The 21,744-nt window shown below is 43.9% G+C and overlaps 1 protein-coding gene across 1 annotated transcript in view; it reads right to left on the bottom strand.

Moving 5' to 3' along the window:
- Positions 1-21,507, bottom strand: part of LOC310865259 (cGMP-dependent protein kinase 1-like) — a gene marked incomplete at its 3' end in the record, with an annotated part of 87,512 nt that extends 66,005 nt beyond the window's left edge. The window contains exons 1-2 of the mRNA XM_083774284.1: positions 20,765-21,507; positions 219-385 (exon numbers count right to left, since the gene is read on the bottom strand). Of these exons, the coding sequence (XP_083630410.1) occupies positions 219-385; positions 20,765-21,144 (547 nt within the window). The 5' untranslated portion in view covers positions 21,145-21,507. The remainder of the gene's footprint in view (positions 1-218; positions 386-20,764) is intronic.
- Positions 21,508-21,744: the final 237 nt, after the last annotated feature.

Raw genomic sequence — 21,744 nt, 5'->3', positions numbered from 1 at the left:
CTGACATTTTTAGAATCTGATCTCAGGTCAGAATGGGTTCGTCAGACCAGCGTGTGTCCAGCGGAAACCTCGTATGAATCTGATCTCAGGTCAGAATGGGTTAACATGACCCAATGTCATTCTCCCTAGAGGAATTACTTTCCGCAACCACCCAGGGGATGAAGGAGTGATGCCAGGACTTTGGTGCTCTGTGACTTGTCCACCATCTTTGGCCTTACCCTCCATGACGTAGACGAGGGAGCCCACGTCTCCCTCCTTGATGATGCAGCTGTCCTTGCCATACTCCACCGGGTACATGCAGTCCACGATCTCCTGGATCTGAGACAGCTCCAGGTTCTTCATGAAGTCATTGTCTAAGATGGCCTCCTTGATCAGGTCCTTGGACCTGGACGAGAGAGGAGAGAAAGTATATATATATGTAAAAATATATACTATATTAGGACACAAACACAATTTCTTTATTGGAAGGAATGCCAAAGTCAAGTTTATTTCCTTTTATGTCCTTAAAAGACGTAGTGAAATGAAAAATATGTTTTTCACACTTAAGAGCATATCTGTGATGGAAAAACTAACATTCATACTTAGACTACAAGAGGATAAATTCTATAAAAAGTGGGAAAAGTGGAATCTCTTCTCTCAGCCTAGCGATATTGCAATAGGATTTCATTGAATGTTTTTTGTAATATGAAAAATGCAGCCTTTTTTTCTTTTACTTTTGTCTTTTTCTTTTCTTTTTCTTTCCGTATAGTCTTGTCAGTTGTGTTTTTCTTGTCTGTTCTTCCTTCAATAAAAATTAAGTGAAAAGAGAGCATATCTGTGGTCATCACACGGGAATAATCTTAACAATAGATGCCAAAACAATGTGAAAACTTCAATTTTTCAGTATTTGTATATAAAAAGTCCCTAAAAGGAAATAGTAGCCGAGTAGAGAGAGACGTCTCTCTCTCACTTGAAAACAAACAGTAGCACTGTTACACACGGGTGCAATGATTGAGATTCTAACGCAGGGTTCCCCAATAGGCGGCCCGCGGGCCATTTGCGGCCCAAAGAGCGCCCCCTTGTGGCCCATGAAAGAATTTCCAAGGGTCCCAGATATAAATGCCATTAAATGGGGGTCAGTAGCCTATGCATGTCAAACTGGGCATCCTTTTCAAATGGGGTCTTGCCCTGAAAATGAATTTTCAGGGCAAGACCTCGACCTCGCGCGTGCAGACTCGGCCCCCAGCCTCGTACGCAAGTCAAAATATGGCCCTTGAGGAAAATTAATTGGGGAACCCTGTTCTAACGTCTTGAGGTCCGGGCTTACGCACGTGACGTGAAACCTCCGTGAAAGTGCTGCAATTCCACATTTGGCCAGTAGGTAGTGGCAGCTTCAACGTTGGATAGCCTTACTGGGGGGCTTGGGATTATCTGACATTTGAGTGGGGCAAAACCTTACATAATTACTACTAAATTATCAATATAAGTAAAATAATATAAGCAAAAAAAAACGTATTTGTTCTACTGATCTTAAATTCAAAAATAGCAAAAGTAGCAGTATCGACAAGCTCAGAACGTATTACTTATTATTATTCATTTAGGACAAATAAGACGTTTGTCGACTGTGGCTCAAGAGGTAGAGCAGGTCGTCCAATGATCCATGGGTCGGCGGTTCGAATCCCGGCTCCTCCTATCTACATGTCGTCGTCGAAGTGTCCTTGGGCAAGACACTGAACCCCAAATTGCTCCCGATGTGCTGGTTGGTACCTTGCATGGCTTCCGCCGCAATCGGTGTAACTATGAATGTGTGTGTGAATGGGTGAATGTAATGCACAATCTATGTAAAGCGCTTTGGATAAAGGCGCTGTATAAATGCACCATTTATGTTTCTGCCAGACGGCAACGACATTTGGTTGAAAATGTGCCCATTCTGACCGGGCACCCATTTTGGTGTCGGCATCATGTTATGCTTTAGCTATTGAAAAATAGCAGATCTACAAGCTCATATCGCGCCACCGAGTGGCGCGATACGAGCTTGTAGGTCTGCTATTTTTGAAAAAAATCAAAGAACGACTGACATTTTTTAGAATCTGATCTCAGGTCAGAATGGGTTCATCAGACCAGTGTGTGTCCGGCGGAAACCTCGTATGAATCTGATCTCAGGTCAGAATGGGTTAAGGACATGCCCGGGGACTTACCAGCCAGACAAAAGATGGGATCCTCGTCCAGGGTGGACAAGGAAACATGTTAGATGGGGATTTAGTCACGTCGTAATAGTATTATTTACAGCAAGGATGCAGGACAACAGACCAGAAGACCAAGACGTACAGTACTAGTGCGTTACACTGTCCACACAGTGTGTTCTGACTTCAGGGTGAAAATGTTGTGTCCGTGGAACGTCAAACATTGCATGGGACAAATCGCTGCGGTCGGGCAAGAAACCTCTTATCTCCATATTCTGACCTGAGATCAGATTCATACGAGTTTTCCACTGGACACACACTGGGTCTGATTAACCCATTCTGACCTGAGATCAGATTAAAAAAATGTCAGTCGTTCTTCGATTTTTCAAAAAATAGCAGACCTACAAGCTCGTATCGCGCCACTCGGTGGCGCGATATGAGCTTGTAGATCTGCTATTTTTCAATAGCTAAAGCATAACATGATGCCAACACCAAAATGGGTGCCCGGTCAGAATGGGTTAATGCATTACTTCACACACTGTATCACACTACAACGTCACACAATATCATCAAAAGTAGCAGATATAGCTTGCTACTTTCGCAATTTTTTGAACATAATATGAGGTTTCCACCCGACAGAGACAAAATCAAACACTACCACTTTGTATCTTTTTGCTATCCAAGCCCCAATTAATGTATAGCCTTCAGCAGAGGTTGCAGACTGCACGGACATGGATAAAATGTTGTACTCCTTTGCTGCTCATGAAGGATAACATTTATGTACTGGTGGTGGTCTCATGCTTGGAGTGTGTATACACACCATAAGACTGTAAAAAGATATGGACAAAGCGTTCGCCGGGTCTGATATGGACGTAAAATGAAGCCAGTCAGTCCTTGTATTGTATGTATTGACTTCCCCACTTCTTCTTAGTTGGTTTTTATTTTGACTCGAACGGGGGGGTGGCTCCCGTTCATAGACTGTAACGGTAGCCACGCCCCTCAGAACATACGCGGTTATTATGGTCATTTTTGTAATAAATGGGACCATAATTTTCCAAAAAATAATATTATGACATGAGAAATGAGACTTTAAACTAGTGACTGGAAGCAGAAAGTATTCTTGACCATGTTTATTAAGGTAAGGTAATACAGTCTAGGTGAAGTTGGGCCCAAATACATGGACCTCTATGGGGATATGGGGTTTTTTTTGGGCCCAATGACAGCGCCACAACAGGCCATTATATGAACTTTCAGGATGTCCCGATTTCCTTAGTGGCTTCACAAAATATCTGTCTGACTGCCCCCCTGATACACACACACACACACACACGTCAAAATAGCACAAGAAGAGCCACTCAAGTCTTCTCCACACAGATGCACTCCCAATTTGACAACGTAATCCCCCCCAAGAAAATAGCATGGAAAGGAGACGTCACTCCAAATAAAAATAAGTGATTAAGTCAGAGGTTAGGGACTGGGAGGCCAATTGGCTAGGTCTGTCACGATGACAGACATAGCCAATTACTTTAATGATGAATTGGCATGCAGATGATTGCGACAGAAGGTTGCACTTACTATGCAAACCTGCACTGCCGCTGTAACACAACGCTCCCCCCCACACACACACACACACACACACACACACACACACACCACACACACACACACACACACCAAATAACTTCAATATATTGTCTGAGTCGGGAGGAAACCTCATATGTCAAATAGCAAAAGTAGCAGGTCTACATGCTCAAAGCGCACCGCTTCGCACCGCATTTTGAATGTCAAAATGCATTCAAGTTTGTTTGTTTCGAGTTTGACTCAAGTTAATCTGATTACATGTCATGCTATGGGCCTGCTCTTGTATATTACCCATGGGGGGATTTTGCATAGCGCTCCCTGATTTTGCTTAGCATGCTGCATAGCAAAATGTGGGGAACATTTTAAAGATGTTAACGGCAAGTTTGACTGTATTCTATTTGTTGCAATAAATGAATTCCTATACAGAAGATGAAATGATTCTGAATCATGAATAATCAGGCTCTTATGTAATTATTGTAACAGGCCTACCCCTAACTGTAAAAAAAGACAAATTGCTGTAGCCTAGTACGTGAATCGTCAGTCACACCACAAATGCGATTTCACCAAAACGTTTCTAACCCATTCTGACCGGGCACCCATTTTGGTGTTGGCATCATGTTATGCTTTAGCTATTGAAAAATAGCAGATCTACAAGCTCATATCGCGCCACCGAGTGGCGCGATACGAGCTTGTAGGTCTGCTATTTTTGAAAAAATCGAAGAAAGACTGACATTTTTTTGAATCTGATCTCAGGTCAGAATGGGTTCATCAGACCAGTGTGTGTCCGGCGGAAACCTCGTATGAATCTGATCTCAGGTCAGAATGGGCTAAGGTGATGGAGAGCCTGTGTGTCATGTGTTTATGACAGGCCAGCATCCGTGGATGGGACAGATAGAGATAGAGATGTCTGCATCTTAGACACCGTTTCACATTCACAATAGCCGTGGTTGACGTGAAATTGTTGGATTAACTCTACTAGTACACAATAAGGTTCCGATCCATTCAGGTCAGACCGTCAGGGTTCTGCTGTCATTGTGTGTGTGTTGTTCACTGAAAGGATCTGCGACACTAAAGCTACGCTCCCACGTCAGCGGAGACAAGTTTGCGAGAGAAGGTCTTTACGAAAATAAGCCCAAAAAGAAGCGACTACCGACCACATGAGCACTTTAACCCATTCTGACCTGAGATCAGATTCATACCAGGTTTCCGCCGGACACACGCTGGTCTGATTAACCCTTTCTGACCTGAGATGAGATTCTAAAAATGTCAGTCGTTCTTCGATTTTTCAAAAATAGCAGACCTACAAGCTCGTATCGCGCCACTCGGTGGCGCGATATGAGCTTGTAGATCTGCTATTTTTAAATAGCTAAAGCACGACATGATGCCGACACCAAAACGGGTGCCCGGTCAGAATGGGTTAAACCTATATCCATCGATCACATATTATTTGAAAATAGCCAACATGAGCACTTTAAACCTATATCCTTCGATCAGATATTTGGAAAATAGCCAATCTACAAGTGATCTACAATCGTTACATGTTGTGAACTTGTGAAATGTATGTTAAGTCAATTTAGAATTTACTTTAAAAGGTTTTTTGGTAACAACAACACAATTCTGGTACAGGCGGGGTCCCCTGGCAAAAAACATTTATTAGATTGGGAGGTCCGTGGACAAAATATACAAATACAATTGGGGGGGACCTTGTCATGATTTTTTTTAAAGAATGACTGGTTTAAAAACAATAGGAAACAGTGTTTCTTAGAAGCATTTATATATCGTTGGTCAAATGGGTCTGTAGTGACCTGTGATTTTATTGGGCCTCTGTGAGTCTGATGGATGGGGAAGATATTCCACTTATTAACCCATTCTGACCTGAGATCAGATTCATACCAGGTTTCCACTGGACACACGCTGGTCTGACGAACCCATTCTGACCTGAGATCAGATTCTAAAAATGTCAGTCGCTCTTCGATTTTTCAAAAATAGCAGACCTACAAGCTCGTATCGCGCCACTCGGTGGCGCGATATGAGCTTGTAGATCTGCTATTTTTAAATAGCTAAAGCATAACATGATGCCGACACCAAAATGGGTGCCCGTTCAGAATGGGTTAACCTTGGCGTATGGTGATTTGGAGGAAACTAGGGCAGTGCTTCTCAAAGTGGGGTTCCAGGCCTCCAGGGACCGCCAGGGTTCCTTGAGGGGATGTAATACATTGAAATAAAAAAATGAAATGAAAGGTAGGATATTCCAAATGGACCCTTAATCTAACTACCCTCCGGCCGCCCCTATACCCTCTGGAATGCCCCTCCCTAAACAGATCCGGGATGCCCCCTCACTCCCCCACCTTCAAAACCGCACTGAAAACCCACCTGTTCAGGATAGCACTCCCGAGCTGATGTGTTTTTTAACCGGTTACATGTACTGTTCTTATTGGTTTTTAACTCTTATTTTACTTGTTTTCGATTAAAGTTGTCATTTTCAAAGTTCCCCCCAACCTGGGAAATACAAGATTCCATAGTAAATGCGAGCTGCGGTCGCAATAAATGCACCAAATCTCTGTGTGTACGTCTGTGTCTGTAATCCACGTAACTCGAGAACCATTCACTCCACCAACTTCAAATCCGACACGCACGTTCCACACCCCCACAGGGAGTGCGGTGCCCGGTGTCGAGTCGGTCGGACGCACGGTTGTCCAGAACCGCCAACAAAGGGCCTCTGCCCGGGCCGCAGCTGACATCACAAGGCCTCTGCCCCGGGCCAGACTCCATATTTGGGCATGCCTAAATAGTAAATACGGGTTCGTCCCACCGACTTCTGACATCATTCTGACATCTGCATAGACTCCATATTTGGGCATGCCTGACAAAGAACTCCATATATATAGGCATAAAAGGGGATACTGCTGACATCACGATATAAGTGCAGTGCCCGGTGTCGAGACACTCACACCCACTGTTGTCCAGAACCGCCAAAAAAGTCCCAAAGAAACTCCCTATCTCTCAAGCTCTTTAGTAAACAGATTGGCAGCTGTGGAAAGTAACTACATTTACTTAAGTTGCAATTAAAATTAAAAGGCATTTGTACTAATTAGTATTTCCAATTCCCAATGCTTTCAGTTCAACTTCACTACATCTCACAGACAAATCACTTATACACCCTTTTAATTGTGGACGGTCTCTTATTTAAACATCACAAGAGAAAGTCACTCATAATGAGAGACAAGCTGTCATGATGGGTTTTGAAGAGAGCAGAGACTTGAAGAAAGAGGCTAATAACATGTAATGGGGTTAATTGGACGCGGTGTCCCCGACTCTTCAAAGGGGAGATGTTTCGACCCCAATTCATGAAGAGGAGGAAGCACTATATGCAGCTCATGAGCACTTTGGGAATAGACTCGGGTGTGGGGGGAGGGGGCCACAAATACAGTACTGTATGTACTGTAGCCATCAATCTGTGAGAACTAGATTGTGCGTTGCACTCACCACGCTTCCTCCACCTCCCTATTTTTCTCACAAACTGTTTAACCCATTCTGACCTGAGATCAGATTCATACGAGGTTTCCGCCGGACACACACTGGTCTGATGAACCCATTCTGACCTGAGATCAGATTCTAAAAATGTCAGTCGTTCTTCGATTTTTTCAAAAATAGCAGACCTACAAGCTCGTATCGCGCCACTCGGTGGCGCGATATGAGCTTGTAGATCTGCTATTTTTCAATAGCTAAAGCATAACATGATGCCGACACCAAAATGGGTGCCCGTTATAAGAAAAGCCGTCCTATCAAATGGGGATACAGTCAAATCCAATTCACTTGTAAATCTTCTTTTGTTATTTTTAATAAATTGAGAAGGATTCATAGTTACAGTAGGAACCAAATAGACACTTTAACTGTGCAAATGGAACAATTATTCAGACCTGCAATGGACAATGCTTACATTGATTCCATGTCTACAATCTCAAAGTTAAATTAACATTATTTATTTTACAGATTCGGGTTGGTGGTCTCACAGATAAGAAAAGCCGTCCTATCAAATGGGGATCCGTGCATATCACACTAAAAGGGTCCTTGACATCATAAAAGGTCGAGAATCACTGGTTTATGGTGTATTTCCAAAGAAATTGCCATTTGCCAAAAGGTTTCTCTGTGATGGAAAGTAACTAAGTACTGTAACAAATAATATAGAATGACGCACCAAAGCATTATGGGAATTGTAGATCTAAAACCACATATTATACACATAAAATAAGATCTGGTTGCAAAAGGGGTGAAGTGGCCCTTTAACCCATTCTGAACGGGCAACCCATTTTGGTGTCGGCATCATGTTATGCTTAGCTATTGAAAAATAGCAGATCTACAAGCTCATATCGCGCCACCGAGTGGCGCGATACGAGCTTGTAGGTCTGCTATTTTTGAAAAAATGGAAGAACGACTGACATTTTTAGAATCTGATCTCAGGTCAGAATGGGTTAATCAGACCAGGTGTGTGTCCGGCGGAAACCTCGTATGAATCTGATCTCAGGTCAGAATGGGTTAAGTAAAGAAATGAAGTACTTTTTCCCACCACTTGTCATTCCATTTCCCAAAAGGTTCTCTCTCTCTCAAGCAGAGCCTTTCCTTTTCTCGCCCCCCTAGTGGCGAAACTCTGGGAACTAGACGAGAGCCTTCCAGAAAGGCGTGAAGACCATGCAGGACCCCCTGAGAGGAGCTCTGGAGTCTGAACCATGACAATGTTAGACCATTCTGACCTGAGATCAGATTCATACGAGGTTTCCACTGGACAACACACTGTCTGATTACCCATTCTGACCTGAGATCAGATTCTAGAAATGTCAGTCGCTCTTCGATTTTTCAAAAATAGCAGACCTACAAGCTCGTATCGCGCCACTCGGTGGCGCGATATGAGCTTGTAGATCTGCTATTTTTCAATAGCTAAAGCATAACACGATGCCGACACCAAAATGGGTGCCCGGTCAGAATGGGTTAGACAGTGTTTCTGTCCTCTCCAGTACTGCCAGGCCGGCCATAGCCCCCCTCTTATGAAAACACCAGCCTTCCTCTCCCTTTGTAAAGATATATTTGCTGTGTTCCTCCCGCCAGTCAAGTTTGGGGACTGAGCATGTACAGTACGATACGGCCCTCCTTAAAAGGAGAAACTATGCTCTTTCAGAGGGAAAAAGGAGAGAGAGAGAGAGAGGTGGCAGAATAGTGGGAGAGGGCTAAGACAGACACAAGAGGGAGGGAGTGTGTGTCTTGTGTGTGTGTGTGTGTGTGTGTGTGTGTGTGTGTGTGTGTGTGTGTGCGCTCGCGCGCTAGAGATAGAGAGAGATAGAGAGAGAAAGACTCCGAAACATTCCATCAAACTTGCAGAAAAGTTAACGAGACAAAGAATCAATACCTGGCGAAAAGAAAAAAAACTGAATGAATAAATAAAAACATCTATTTTTATGAACAAAGCATCAGCAAAGGTTATTCACTCAGGAGACAACCTTGATACTCAAAGTAACAACTCTTACAGACCAGAATAACTTGTCTTAGCAGTTACTCTAGCCCAGTCTGACCTGAGATCAGATTCATACGAGGTTTCGCCGGACACACACTGGTCTGATTAACCCATTCTGACCCGAGATCAGATTCTAAAAAAATGTCAGTCGTTCTTCGATTTAAAAATAAATAGCAGACCTACAAGCTCATATCGCGCCACTCGGTGGCGCGATATGAGCTTGTAGATCTGCTATTTTTCAATAGATAAAGCATAACATGATGCTGACACCAAAATGGGTGCCCGGTCAGAATGGGCTAGGAGAAATATCGATCCTCACGCTACTGAATAAACATCCCGCTCTGCTCTAATCAATGAAAGCACTGGCTAAAATGTAGCCTATTATTTAAAGTCGAGGCACTTTGATGTCACGAGTGTGACATCTGAATAGTTTGACACAACCATTTCAAAATCACGTCCCGACTCTTCAATGGGTACACCTTGGCGAGTTGTATGCTAAGTGCTAAGAACTAGAAGTGCTACATTTTTCAAGTCAATTTCTTTGCAGTGTTGTGAAATGTTGCCAAAACTTGAACTTCATTTTCACAAAGGTTGCTAATCATTATATGGTTATCTATAAATGATTGAGAACATTGGTGTGTATGTACACAAATGTTATATTGGAAAAAGTACAAATTATGTAGGTTTCGCAGAACATTGCAATAGACCAGGGGTAGGCAACCTTAGGCACCAGTGCCAACATTGCACAAAGGAGGGTGATCACTGGCACACCATGGAAGTGTGTGAGAGAGTATTTTTGGTTTTAAATAAACTATTTAATTACATCCTGCATTCCACATTCATTAACTGAACTCTGTTATTGCCCTGAGTATAATCATTATAACAACGTGAAAGAAAATATTTAAAAGAAGGGAAAACTAATTATATTTGTGGTCAAGCAAAATATGTTGAATCATTCACGTGGTGTCATTAAAATCAATTCATGTTGACACACTGACGATCTAGAAAATACAAACATGGCACTTGCAGACAAGGTTGCAGACCCTGCAATAGACCACGGCTCATCCGTGAACAGAAACTTACTAAATGAACTAAATATGTAATATGTAATATGTAATATGTAAAGCACTGAGAGCAGCCCACTCTCAAACACTGTGCAGGTATCTAAGTCTTCAGTTTGAAGTCATAAGACCTGAGGTCGATTCTACGAAGTACGTATGCCTTCTAAATCGGTGGTTCTCAAACCTGTCGTACCAAGTACAAATAAAAAATGACAGACACTTTCCCAGTTTTAATGGGTTAAAATGTCCGCGTGCGTGCGTGTGTGTGTGAGAGAATGATGGTGAAAATCTACAATCTCACAAGGGATCCGCACGTAATTTCCGACGGAGCATTAGTCCGACATGCGGAACCGCTCGGACATGCGCTGCTTCCTTGCTTGCGGTTATGGTTAGGTTAGGTTTTGAGGTGGGTTGTCGTTTGACGGACCAATGACTAGTTCAAAGCATTCAAAGCAACCAAAGGTATGGCTCCCCCATATCTTGCAAGTATGATTGAACCCTACAACCCCTCCCGCCGCACTCAGATCAGCCAACGCAGGGAAGCTGGAAGTACCCTCACTAAAAACGCCGGGACAACGCTTCCACACGTCCCAAACTCTCCTCCCTTTCTGGCTCCAAAAACTGTGAATGCACTCCCAATGCAGTCAGAACTGCAGCATCACTCCCAATCTTCCGCCGTAGCCTGAAAACCCACCTTTTCAGACTCCATCATGGCCATAGCACTTACCCTAACCCCTTAGATAGCATTTCTGTTGACTTAGATAGCATTTGACACAGACTTATAGCATGTTATGTAGACAGCACTATATTGTATTGTATATAGTCATAGCACGCCATAGTACATATGTATAGCATAGTAGTAAATATGTATAGTTTATATGTATAGTGTATGTATAGTTTCGATTATATAGATATTCCACTGTTACTTTGCTTAGCGTACGCATGTTTCATGATAAATGCTTTTATGTGATGTATTCCCATGCTTTTGTTCTTGCTTAAATGTAAGTCGCTCTGGATTAAGAGCGTCTGCTAAATGCCTAAAATTGTAAAATTGTAAAATTGTAGTCTGAACTAAGTCTGAACTAAGTACTGCACCCACGTCTGTGGGTGCAGTATGAAAAGTAGAATACAGTGCCACAGCTTTTCAGATGTAAGAAAGGCCTCAGAGGAAAATCAAGGTTGGGAAGCGCTGGTGTATAACTGTTATAATAAAAAAACTAATTCATTTCATTCCTATTCATGTTTAGAACAGATGCAGGGTTTTGTTTTGCGCAAGAAACTATCAGAGTTTTCAGTTGAGCGCCCACACAAGCTCAACATATGCAGCCTCCAGTCCTGTGTGAACTCAGGCAGAGGATTCTAACAATTATCATAGCAATAATGGATATTCTTCCAGTGTGACTTCAAGTTGACTCCTTTTGTCTCGTTGGTTCGCAATGTCGGGTCTAGGGACCCACCAACGGTACAAAAATAAATATGTTTAATTCCATTCTGACCGGGCACCCATTTTGGCATCATGTTATGCTTTAGCTATTGAAAAATAGCAGATCTACAAGCTCATATCGCGCCACCGAGTGGCGCGATACGAGCTTGTAGGTCTGCTATTTTTGAAGAATCGAAGACATTTTTAGAATCTGATCTCAGGTCAGAATGGGTTAATCAGACCAGTGTGTGTCCAGTGGAAACCTCGTATGAATCTGATCTCAGGTCAGAATGGGTTAAGGCCACGACCCCCAAAATAATCAAATTTGAACTGGGGAGACCCCTCACCCTGACAAGTACTTGGAATTGTAGGAGTTGAGGCGTTACATTTAGTTTGAACCGGTTCCTCAGATAAAATTGTTTTCCTCTCATATATATATATATATATATGTATCTTATATTTGACAATTTGGTAATGTTTGACTATATTTTATAGTATAGTTTGTTGCTTATTTTTGACACAGTAATTCAGTAATGGTTATTATATGATTATTTTTCATTTAAGAGGTATTAAAATGTCAGATACCCTGTATACGCATATACTGTATGTTGGTTTGTTTACTGAGAAAACAATGTTGCACATTAACCCATTCTGACCGGGCACCCATTTTGTGTTAGCATCATGTTATGCTTTATCTATTGAAAAATAGCAGATCTACAAGCTCATATCGCGCCACGAGTGGCGCGATACGAGCTTGTAGGTCTGCTATTTTTTGAAAAATCGAAGAACGACTGACATTTCAGAATCTGATCTCAGGTCAGAATGGGTTTAAGCTAAACATCCGGGACCGCCCTGGGGGTCCCCCCACAGTTTGAGAACCACTGCCTTAGGGGTCCGTAAGTCAGAGTTTACAGACTCTTAGTTGCAGACCTTTAAGAGTCCATTTTGGTTCCATTTGTATACTACTGTGGGCCCATGGCTCGGCAAGGCTTACTTACTTAGTACTTACTCTCTGGGTTTACATTATGTACATAACTGCTATCTATATCTTGATTATATATCTGTTTCTATCCAGTCCACTTTTTTCCTATCTCTCCAGCTCTCACTCTACCTCTGTCCTCATTCTTAACCCATTCTGACCTGAGATCAGATTCATACGAGGTTTCCGCCGGACACACACTGGTCTGATTAACCCATTCTGACCTGAGATCAGATTCTAAAAAAATGTCAGTCGTTCTTCGATTTTTCAAAAATAGCAGACCTACAAGCTCGTATCGCGCCACTCGGTGGCGCGATATGAGCTTGTAGATCTGCTATTTTTAAATAGCTAAAGCATAACATGATGCCGACACCAAAATGGGTGCCCGGTCAGAATGGGTTAAACTACAAAATGGAAAATAAATGAATAAAAAAAAGGATCTTTTTTAATTGACCCAAAAGAAAAGCTGATCCTGAATATAAAGTGTCCATTTGGACCCCCAGACCTGACCTTGAGAACCTGTGCTTTATCTGGCTTTCCTAGCCAGTCTAGCTTGACAAGACAATCAAGCCCCAGCCAGAGATTCCCATTTATTTACCTCAGGCAGGGAGGGAGGGAGGGAGGGAGGGAGGGAGGCAGGCATGGGAAGCGTTGCCCTGTGAATAAGAATGTCTATCAGTGGCTGTTGCGTCAGAAAGCCGACAGGTTGAACTAAGAATAATGCCCTTTTCCCCTCGTCAAACAAAAAAAGCCACCCTCCGGTGTTAAATCACCTGTGATGGGGCCCTTTGAAGGTTTGTTTATTTGCTCCTCGACAGAATAATGCACCTGCTTATATCAGGTTCGTGAGGACACAGGTGGGTCTCTTGTTGAGGCCTGTTTCCCGTTCTTATCCTGGTTGATCATATGGATGGATTAATAATATTTTGGGAGCATTTGATTGATGGGAGGGCTAGCGTACTAGCAGAGCGTCTCAGGGCCTCTGCCCGAACACTGAAAAGCTTAAATAATTTCCCTTGGCGGCCTGGGCCGTGGCTTAGCGATCCAGGCTCCTTGGCCGGTAGTCCAAGTCAGACAGGTTCGACTCCCGATCCCGACGGCCTTCATTGCATGTCACTCCCCCATTTCCTGTCAGCCTACTGTCTGTCCCTCTATAAACAATAGGCTATAAAATATAGGCGAAAGCCGCCAAAAAAAACATTTAGAAACTAGAAAAAGTGCCCTTCTGGGCACAGGTCTCCACCAGGATAGGAATATAGGACATTGCAGCTTGCCTTCATCTGGTGGTTGGATAAAAGGGCAACAAAAGTAAATTAGAGGTAAAAACACTTTTCGGCCAGTTATAGCGCCACCTTGAGGCTGAGTTGAAATTGTTCATGTGGCATTTCTTCCTCGGCCTAGTGGGAATGTGCGTGCACAATTTCACGGAAATCACGCGATGTGTTCATGATTTGCAGCATTTTGTTTGAAACTGAGCACTCCTGTGAACTTTGGAAGCCAATCTTAACCAATCAGGATGGAGTCTGAGAAATCTGAAAGACCCGTTTCGTTGAATGGCTCTAGAGAGACTGTGTACCAATTTGCGCGATGTTTGGACAAAATCTGTAGGTGTCCTGTGCAAAAACTTGTTTTGCACAAAGCGGCCTCCTGGTGGCGCTATAACAGGCCGTTCTGGAAATTTTGGGGCAGAGGTTCATCGTTGGCATCCAGGGAGTGTGTGTGCAAAATTTGGCATCGACCGGGTTAACGGTGCCGGAGATTAGCTGCTCACGGACACACACACGGACACACGGACGGACGGACACACGGACGGACGGACGGACGGAGTGCAAAACATACTCTCCCCCCATGCCTTCGGCCTGGTGGAGACAATAATTCCACCTTGGCCAAAGGTGGGATTGCGCTTTATGCTATAGGTAAAGATGTTTGGCTTTAGGGCCCTACCTTACGCCTTACGCGCATTTAGCAGGTTTTAGCTTTTAGCAGCTTCCACTATCCATAAACGCTATTTTGAGGCCACGCTACCCACTATGCATTATGCCGACTCCTTTATCCCATTCTGACCTGAGATCAGATTCATACGAGGTTTCCACTGGACACACACTGGGTCTGATTAACCCATTCTGACCTGAGATCAGATTCTAAAAATGTCAGTCGTTCTTCGATTTTTCAAAAATAGCAGACCTACAAGCTCGTATCGCGCCACTCGGTGGCGCGATATGAGCTTGTAGATCTGCTATTTTTCAATAGCTAAAGCATGACATGATGCCGACACCAAAATGGGTGCCCGTTCAGAATGGGTTAGTGTCCCTTCCTTACACGGGGGGACCTGGGTTCGAATCCCAGGCGTTTACATTGGTGCCGTGGCGGGCCAAGGGGGGACTCCAATGTAGGAATCCCAGGCGTTACATGAGGACTGAAAATGCTATAAATTAATAATACCGTGTACTGTACTGCAGAGGTCCTGAAACATCTTTGTCGCGGGTCAAGGTCACGCTCCCTGTAAATAACCTTTTCATCCACGGCACCCTTGCATTACACTGGTACCTTTTGTCCTATAAACGGTACGTAAAAATGAAAATATTCCCCCCCCCACAAAGATACAGTATGTCACAAGGACAACTGGAGAGAATATTTGTTTCCATTAGGACAGACTGACAGACAGGACAATAACTTTTATACTTTGGCAATTGGCATTTAACCACTTAAACCCCAGCATTCCCATTCTGGGGAGAACATTCACCAGAAATAGGCAATCTACAAGCTCACAACGTGAGTTGTGGTGTACTGTAGGCTGAAAAGGATTGCACCAAGTACAGTTTAACTTGGGTACCTCGCGATTTCATCAACGATATATCACGATATCTGTAGATATAGATTTTTGTGCCACAAACTGGCCAATAAGTACATTAATCTTGCCTCCTCCAAACAGTAAAATACTGACTTGTCCACAACTTGTCTGCCCACAACAATACTACTACTAGTAATAAGTTATAACTAATCAATATCACAATATTGGGATGACGATACAATATACTGTATATACTGGGAGGACGATACAATATACTGTATATATCGCGGGAGCAAGTATCGATATATCGGCACACCCCTAAGTGGTTAAACTGTGATAAGTGATAGTGATGAATTCCAAATGGGCTATAGGGTTAGTATTCTGAGGCACATCGGGACTGGCACTCACTTTAACCCATTCTGACCGGGCACCCATTTTGGTGTCGGCATCATGTTATGCTTTAGCTATTGAAAAATAGCAGATCTACAAGCTCATATCGCGCCACCGAGTGGTGCGATACGAGCTTGTAGGTCTGCTATTTTTGTCACGCTAGACATGGCCAAAGCATTTCCGGGCGTCCCCAGCCCAAGACGTTTAGACAGTACTTGGTTTAGACTAGTCATTGGTTAGACCAGTCATTAGTCCTACCATTACAACCTCAAACCCTCACCCTAACCTCCCACGGGGCAGCACACCTAAACCTAACCTTAACCCATGTCTAACCAATGACTAGTCTAAACTAAGTGTATGCACCCCGTTTCGACGTGCATTTGTGTTCTCAGAGAATAAATCAATTTGTTGGGACAGTTGGTGCTTTTCTGTGAGACTAACAAATGGAAAGAGACAGGAGTGGAGAGGAATGTCTTTGTGAAAACAGTCTGGGTGAAAGACAAAACATGATGTAAACATTACAAGGAGGTCCTGTAGCCTCAGTGACTACACCTCCCATCAGTGACTACACCTCCTATTAGTTTGGATAACAGTCACAGAACAGCCAAGCACTTGACAAATACATATATTGTATGTATTAGGAATGGACAATTAACCAAAAATGTATCGAAATCAACATTTAGAAACCGATAACTAAATCTAGCACGAATAATTGAGAAGCCAGAAGTTTTTTTTCCTTATATTGAATGAATCAACACGAAAAAGTTTGAATAGATTATATTTTTTTATATTTTTAATAATCAACTAAATTGATTAGTCTGATTAACCAATAATTATGAAAATAGCTGATCTACTAGCTCAGAAAGCATGGCGTCAAGAGGCGTTGAGAGCTTGTAGATTGACTATAATTATTTTTTTATTGTTTTATAATCATTGCAACCAGATCTTATTTTAATTATGTTTAGGACACAAGAAACAATTTCCTGGGGTTTATACAGTATATGTGTGTAATGTGGGTTTGTTTTCAGATATTTTAGTCACGACGCCAAGTTCATGACCAAAATTGTTCATGAAAATTTTCTTCTTGGACTGCAAGTCACACCTCCACACCATAGATATTAAAAAAAATCACACCCGTGTGAACTGAGTGGTGCAACTCCCCTCTCTCCCCCCCTCCTCTCCTCTCTCCCCCCTCCTCTCCTCTCTCTCTCTCTCTCTTAGCAGGCAACAGTGCAGCACTAATACTATCTCTGTCTCTCTCTGTTTCTGTGCCCTACAGCGCCCCTACTGGTAGTCAGTCATACTGGTGCTCATGAACACATACATAGGTGAACCAACACATAGCTGAACACGGACATTGCGGTTCCTTGGAGTGGTTGCACCACTAAAAAAATACATGCCTCATTGGCCGCTGCAGTTTGTTGGAGCCATGTGGAGGAAGTACGCCGGAAGTGTGGAAGTCACGCTACGTCACACTCCCACTTAACCCATTCTGACCTGAGATCAGATTCATACGAGGTTTCCACTGGACAACACACTGGTCTGATGAACCCATTCTGACCTGAGGTCAGATTCTAAAAATGTCAGTCGTTCTTCGATCTTTCAAAAAAATAGCAGACCTACAAGCTCGTAGCGCGCCACTCGGTGGCGCGCTATGAGCTTGTAGATCTGCTATTTTTCAATAGCTAAAGCATAACATGATGCCAACACCAAAACGGGTTCCCGTACAGAATGGGTTAAGTGATTACTGGCCAATCACAGCGCATCTTTTCCGGGGACTTATCAGAACCGGACATGCGCTCTGTTGACGCACGCTCATGCTTCCGCGGTGCTTCGCAAGGAATCCTGGGAACGTTTTGCCCTCCCTTGAGCACATAATACGCTCCAGAGCCGGAAAAAGGGCGTCTAACTTTATATGTCTATGCTCCAAACGCAGCCTCCCCAATCTCCACAAGGAGGGGAAGTGCACCAAAGCATTATGGTCATTGTAGGAATTCAGCAATCCAGTCAAACACTATAGTCAAACAGACAGACTTCATTATTTTTTTCTGGCCATAGGGTGCACATTTCAAATTGCGCTACTGTTATCTACTACTGTTAACATTGAGTGACTGCAATTTCTTCCAGCAGTTTTAAATGATAATGTTTGTGATATTAATTTGAAGTCATATATAAACCCAGACGTAATACCTTATACCTCCTTGTATCAGTTTGCATAAAACAGACATGGGCACATGAGTATAGTCTCGTGTTGCCTCTCGCAAATTTCCAAATGCCACCAAATGTTTTTGTGTTGGGGACTTGAACCCTCACATTCCTATTCTATTCTGGGGGGGAACATTAGACGAAAATAGCAGATCTACAAGCTCACGCAGACGTGTTTTGAGCTTGTAGATCAGCTATGTTTTTTTGCGAAGAGGTTTGGTCTAGAGGGGAAAAAGAAGCAGAAAATGTACAGAGTGAATAGTCAAGTTTACAAAGTATTGAGGACAATGAGGGTTTAAATTGTAATAACATGTAGTGGGGGGGGGGGTCCCTGCTTCATCTCTCTCTTAGCGGGGGTCCTTGGCCTGGACAACAATGCCCCTGGGCCACCGTCATGCAAAAGCCCCCCCCCCCCCCACCCCCCCGGAGCTTCTCTCCTTCCCGATGTGGCGCATGCTGTCTGTACACGTGCACGCATAACAATTATGACACATAGGCCTGCGATATTCAGATTTACAGCAAGGGATTGCTTAAAAATAATAAAAGCTAAGCCAAATGAATGCAAACTGAGGGTTTAAACACTTGCAGTAATGTTACCGTATCATGATGGTTTAGGGCTTTTGGGGTTATTTTATTGACACAAATGAATAAGCCCATTGTTATTAATCCATTCTGAACGGGAACCCCTTTTGGTATTAGCATTACGTTATGCTTTAGCTATTGAAAAACAGCAGATCTACAAGCTCATAGCGCGCCACCGAGTGGCGCGCTAAGAGCTTGTAAGTCTGCTATTTTTGAAAAATCGAAGAACCACTGACATAGAAACATAGCTTTTTCAGAAAACTGTCATTTTCAAACAGACATTTTTAGAATCTGATCTCAGGTCAGAATGGGTTAATACACACACACACACACACAGTGACAAGGACAGTGTGTGCATGTCACTGTTATTCACTGTTACCCCTTTTTGGGGGGGGCCCCTGAGCTTGAGCCTTTTCAAGCTCAAGGGCCCCCCTAGCTCAGGGGCCCCGCCTGGGCCATGGCCCAACATAATCCTCCCCTGTGCAGACCCCTGGCCAATACTGTCAAACAGATTGCATGCCCCTGTGATTCGATGAACTGCTTTACTCAATGGGGGGGAAGAAAATAAGTAAAAGGAAGTAAATATTTCCCATATTAAGAGTGAAGCAATAAACATGCTATAGGCCCTATACATCAGGAGGCTTTAAATATCCGTGTGGTGTAAGGGCAAGGGCATGTCACAAATATTATGACCAACACGTATATTATTATGGCCAACACAACAGCTACAGAGACGATGATAGCGACACTTCAGACAGGCATGCAGCATAATAATTAGGCTGATTGTGCACAGGTGTGCAACCTGCTGCGCAGATTACACAAATTAAACAGGCGGAATGATAAACACAGCCTAACTGACTGAGATTCTCCCCCCACCACCCCACACACACACACACACACACACACACACACACACACAGGCATGCAGCATAATAATTAGGCCGATGTGCTACAGGTGTGCAACCTGGCTGCAGCGCAGATTACACAAATGGAACAAATAAGAGGAATAATAAACACATAACCATGAAAGAGCATTTGTGTTACAAATAAACGTTCAAAACTAATCCTATAGCCTACTAGGAAGTATAGCCAGAAGTATAGGAATAACAAGCTTAAAGGTATATTCAGTGATTTCACTCAAAAAAACCTTGGGTTTCGTTTTTGGCTGTGGGACCCAGCCTTTCGTCCAATCAGGATAGAGAGTCAAAAACGAAACTTAAGGTTTTTTTGACCCCCAGGGGTTAACTGGGGGACAGGGAGGAACTCCTTATATGGCCAGCACACTCTAACCTGACACTGCCAGATCCAAGAAGCTTGCTACACAAATTTGTTTCACAGCTTATTGGGATCTGGGATCGCGGAAGCAAATTCGATGACGGGGATGTTCCTTTTTTTCAAGATACTTGGTAGATGATTGGATGGGACTGTCTGTCTATCACCGTGTGGGCGTGCAAACACAACCAATCATATTGACGTGTCTATATAGCTTCACATCCGGTTTCGCACATATCCCGCCCTTAGCTCACGCTGATTGGTCCGGTACGGAACGGATTTTTGTCAGCTCAACTGCATGAGAGATCCCAGATGAGTGCTGTGTTGGGGAACATGGTTACCCAATACCGCCCTCATCTGGCAGCGTCAGGTTAAGCACACTCTATAGTAGGGAGGATTATCACAACAAAACAAAAAAATAAGTGCTATTTGAATTAAGTGAAATCACTGAATATACCTTTAAAGAATAAAGTGATAGATAGGCCTATACTGTTTTTTTGCCACTGCCCTGAGGGGTTGTGGCCAAGTGGGGTACGGTACCACCACTTGGAGTCTGAGAACCACTGCCCAAACTCAAGAACCACGGTGTTGTTCGAATTAAAACACAAACACATTCCTTCCATTCCAGACATCATCATCATCGTCATCACATACACCTGGGGTACCCCATGCCCTGGGGGGGGGGGCGGTACCCACACTTTGAGAACCACTGCCCACAGTGCCCAAAAACCCAAGAAGAACCACGGTTCTGTTCGAATTAAAACACCAACACACTCATTCCTGATTCCAGACACCAGCATATATACACCTACTGTGGGCTCTTGTGATAGAAAGGCAGCGTAACGTTGCTGAGGTCCAGGATGTCGAAGGCGGTGGGCTCGCCGGAGATCGCCTGCCTCTTGGACCTCTGCTGCTCGCCGCCTCCACCGCCGCCATGGCCGTGCGGCGTCTCGGTGCCGCCACCGCTCTGCTTGGCGCCGACGTGGACCACCTGCTGCTGCGTGGCGGGCTTGATGACCGAGCGGTACTTGTCCAGCTCGTTCTGGAGCTTCTGGATCAGCTCGTCCTTCTGGTCCAGCTCCAGCTCCAGCTCGTCGATGAGCGCGTCCCGCTGGCGCAGTTCCTCGATCTTCTCCTGGAGCGCGTACTGGAGGTCGCGCAAGGTGCCCATGTTGTTAATCTCCGCTTTCATATAGGCTACGCACTTTAAAAAACCACTAAAATATCCAACTTTAAATCCGAGATTGTTTTTTTTTTTCAGGCAGTCGAGTGTTTGTTCTGTCTCCTTCTCGTCCTCTGCCTTCCCACTGCCGGGAAACTTTGTCCTGGAGGCATGAACGGCAAGCTCCGGAGAAGAATCCACTCCCCTTCTCTCTACTACGACTCCGAACCGGAATTCCACCTCGCCGCCTGTTGCTTGTATATTAATTAATAAGTCAGTTGGGGGGGATTTGTTACGAGGCAATACATTTTCGAGACGAGCGCAGTTATAAGCCCAAATATGCAAAGTTTGATAAATTCCCCCTCTCTTCAGTCTTCTTCTTGCTCTCTTGTCTCTTTTGCTCCCATAGTCGTCTCCCTCCCGATCCGGCTCCCTTCCCTCGAGTCGACGCTGTGACAGTGGGGGAGTCCTCACTCCTCTCACTCAGCCGTGCGTCAGGCTCACAGAGCCGGACAGAAGCGCAAGGCGAGAAGGGCGCCTACAGGAATCCGTGGAACAGTGCAGCCTGGGCGGGCGCACTGGAGGAGAGCGCTCCCCCTAACCTCCTCCTCATCGAGTTCCATCCATTCC

Source organism: Protomyctophum parallelum, assembly GCF_964188405.1.
Source record: "Protomyctophum parallelum genome assembly, chromosome: 10".
In the NCBI taxonomy this organism is placed as follows: domain Eukaryota; kingdom Metazoa; phylum Chordata; class Actinopteri; order Myctophiformes; family Myctophidae; genus Protomyctophum; species Protomyctophum parallelum.
This window is presented reverse-complemented; position numbering and strand designations above follow the sequence as displayed.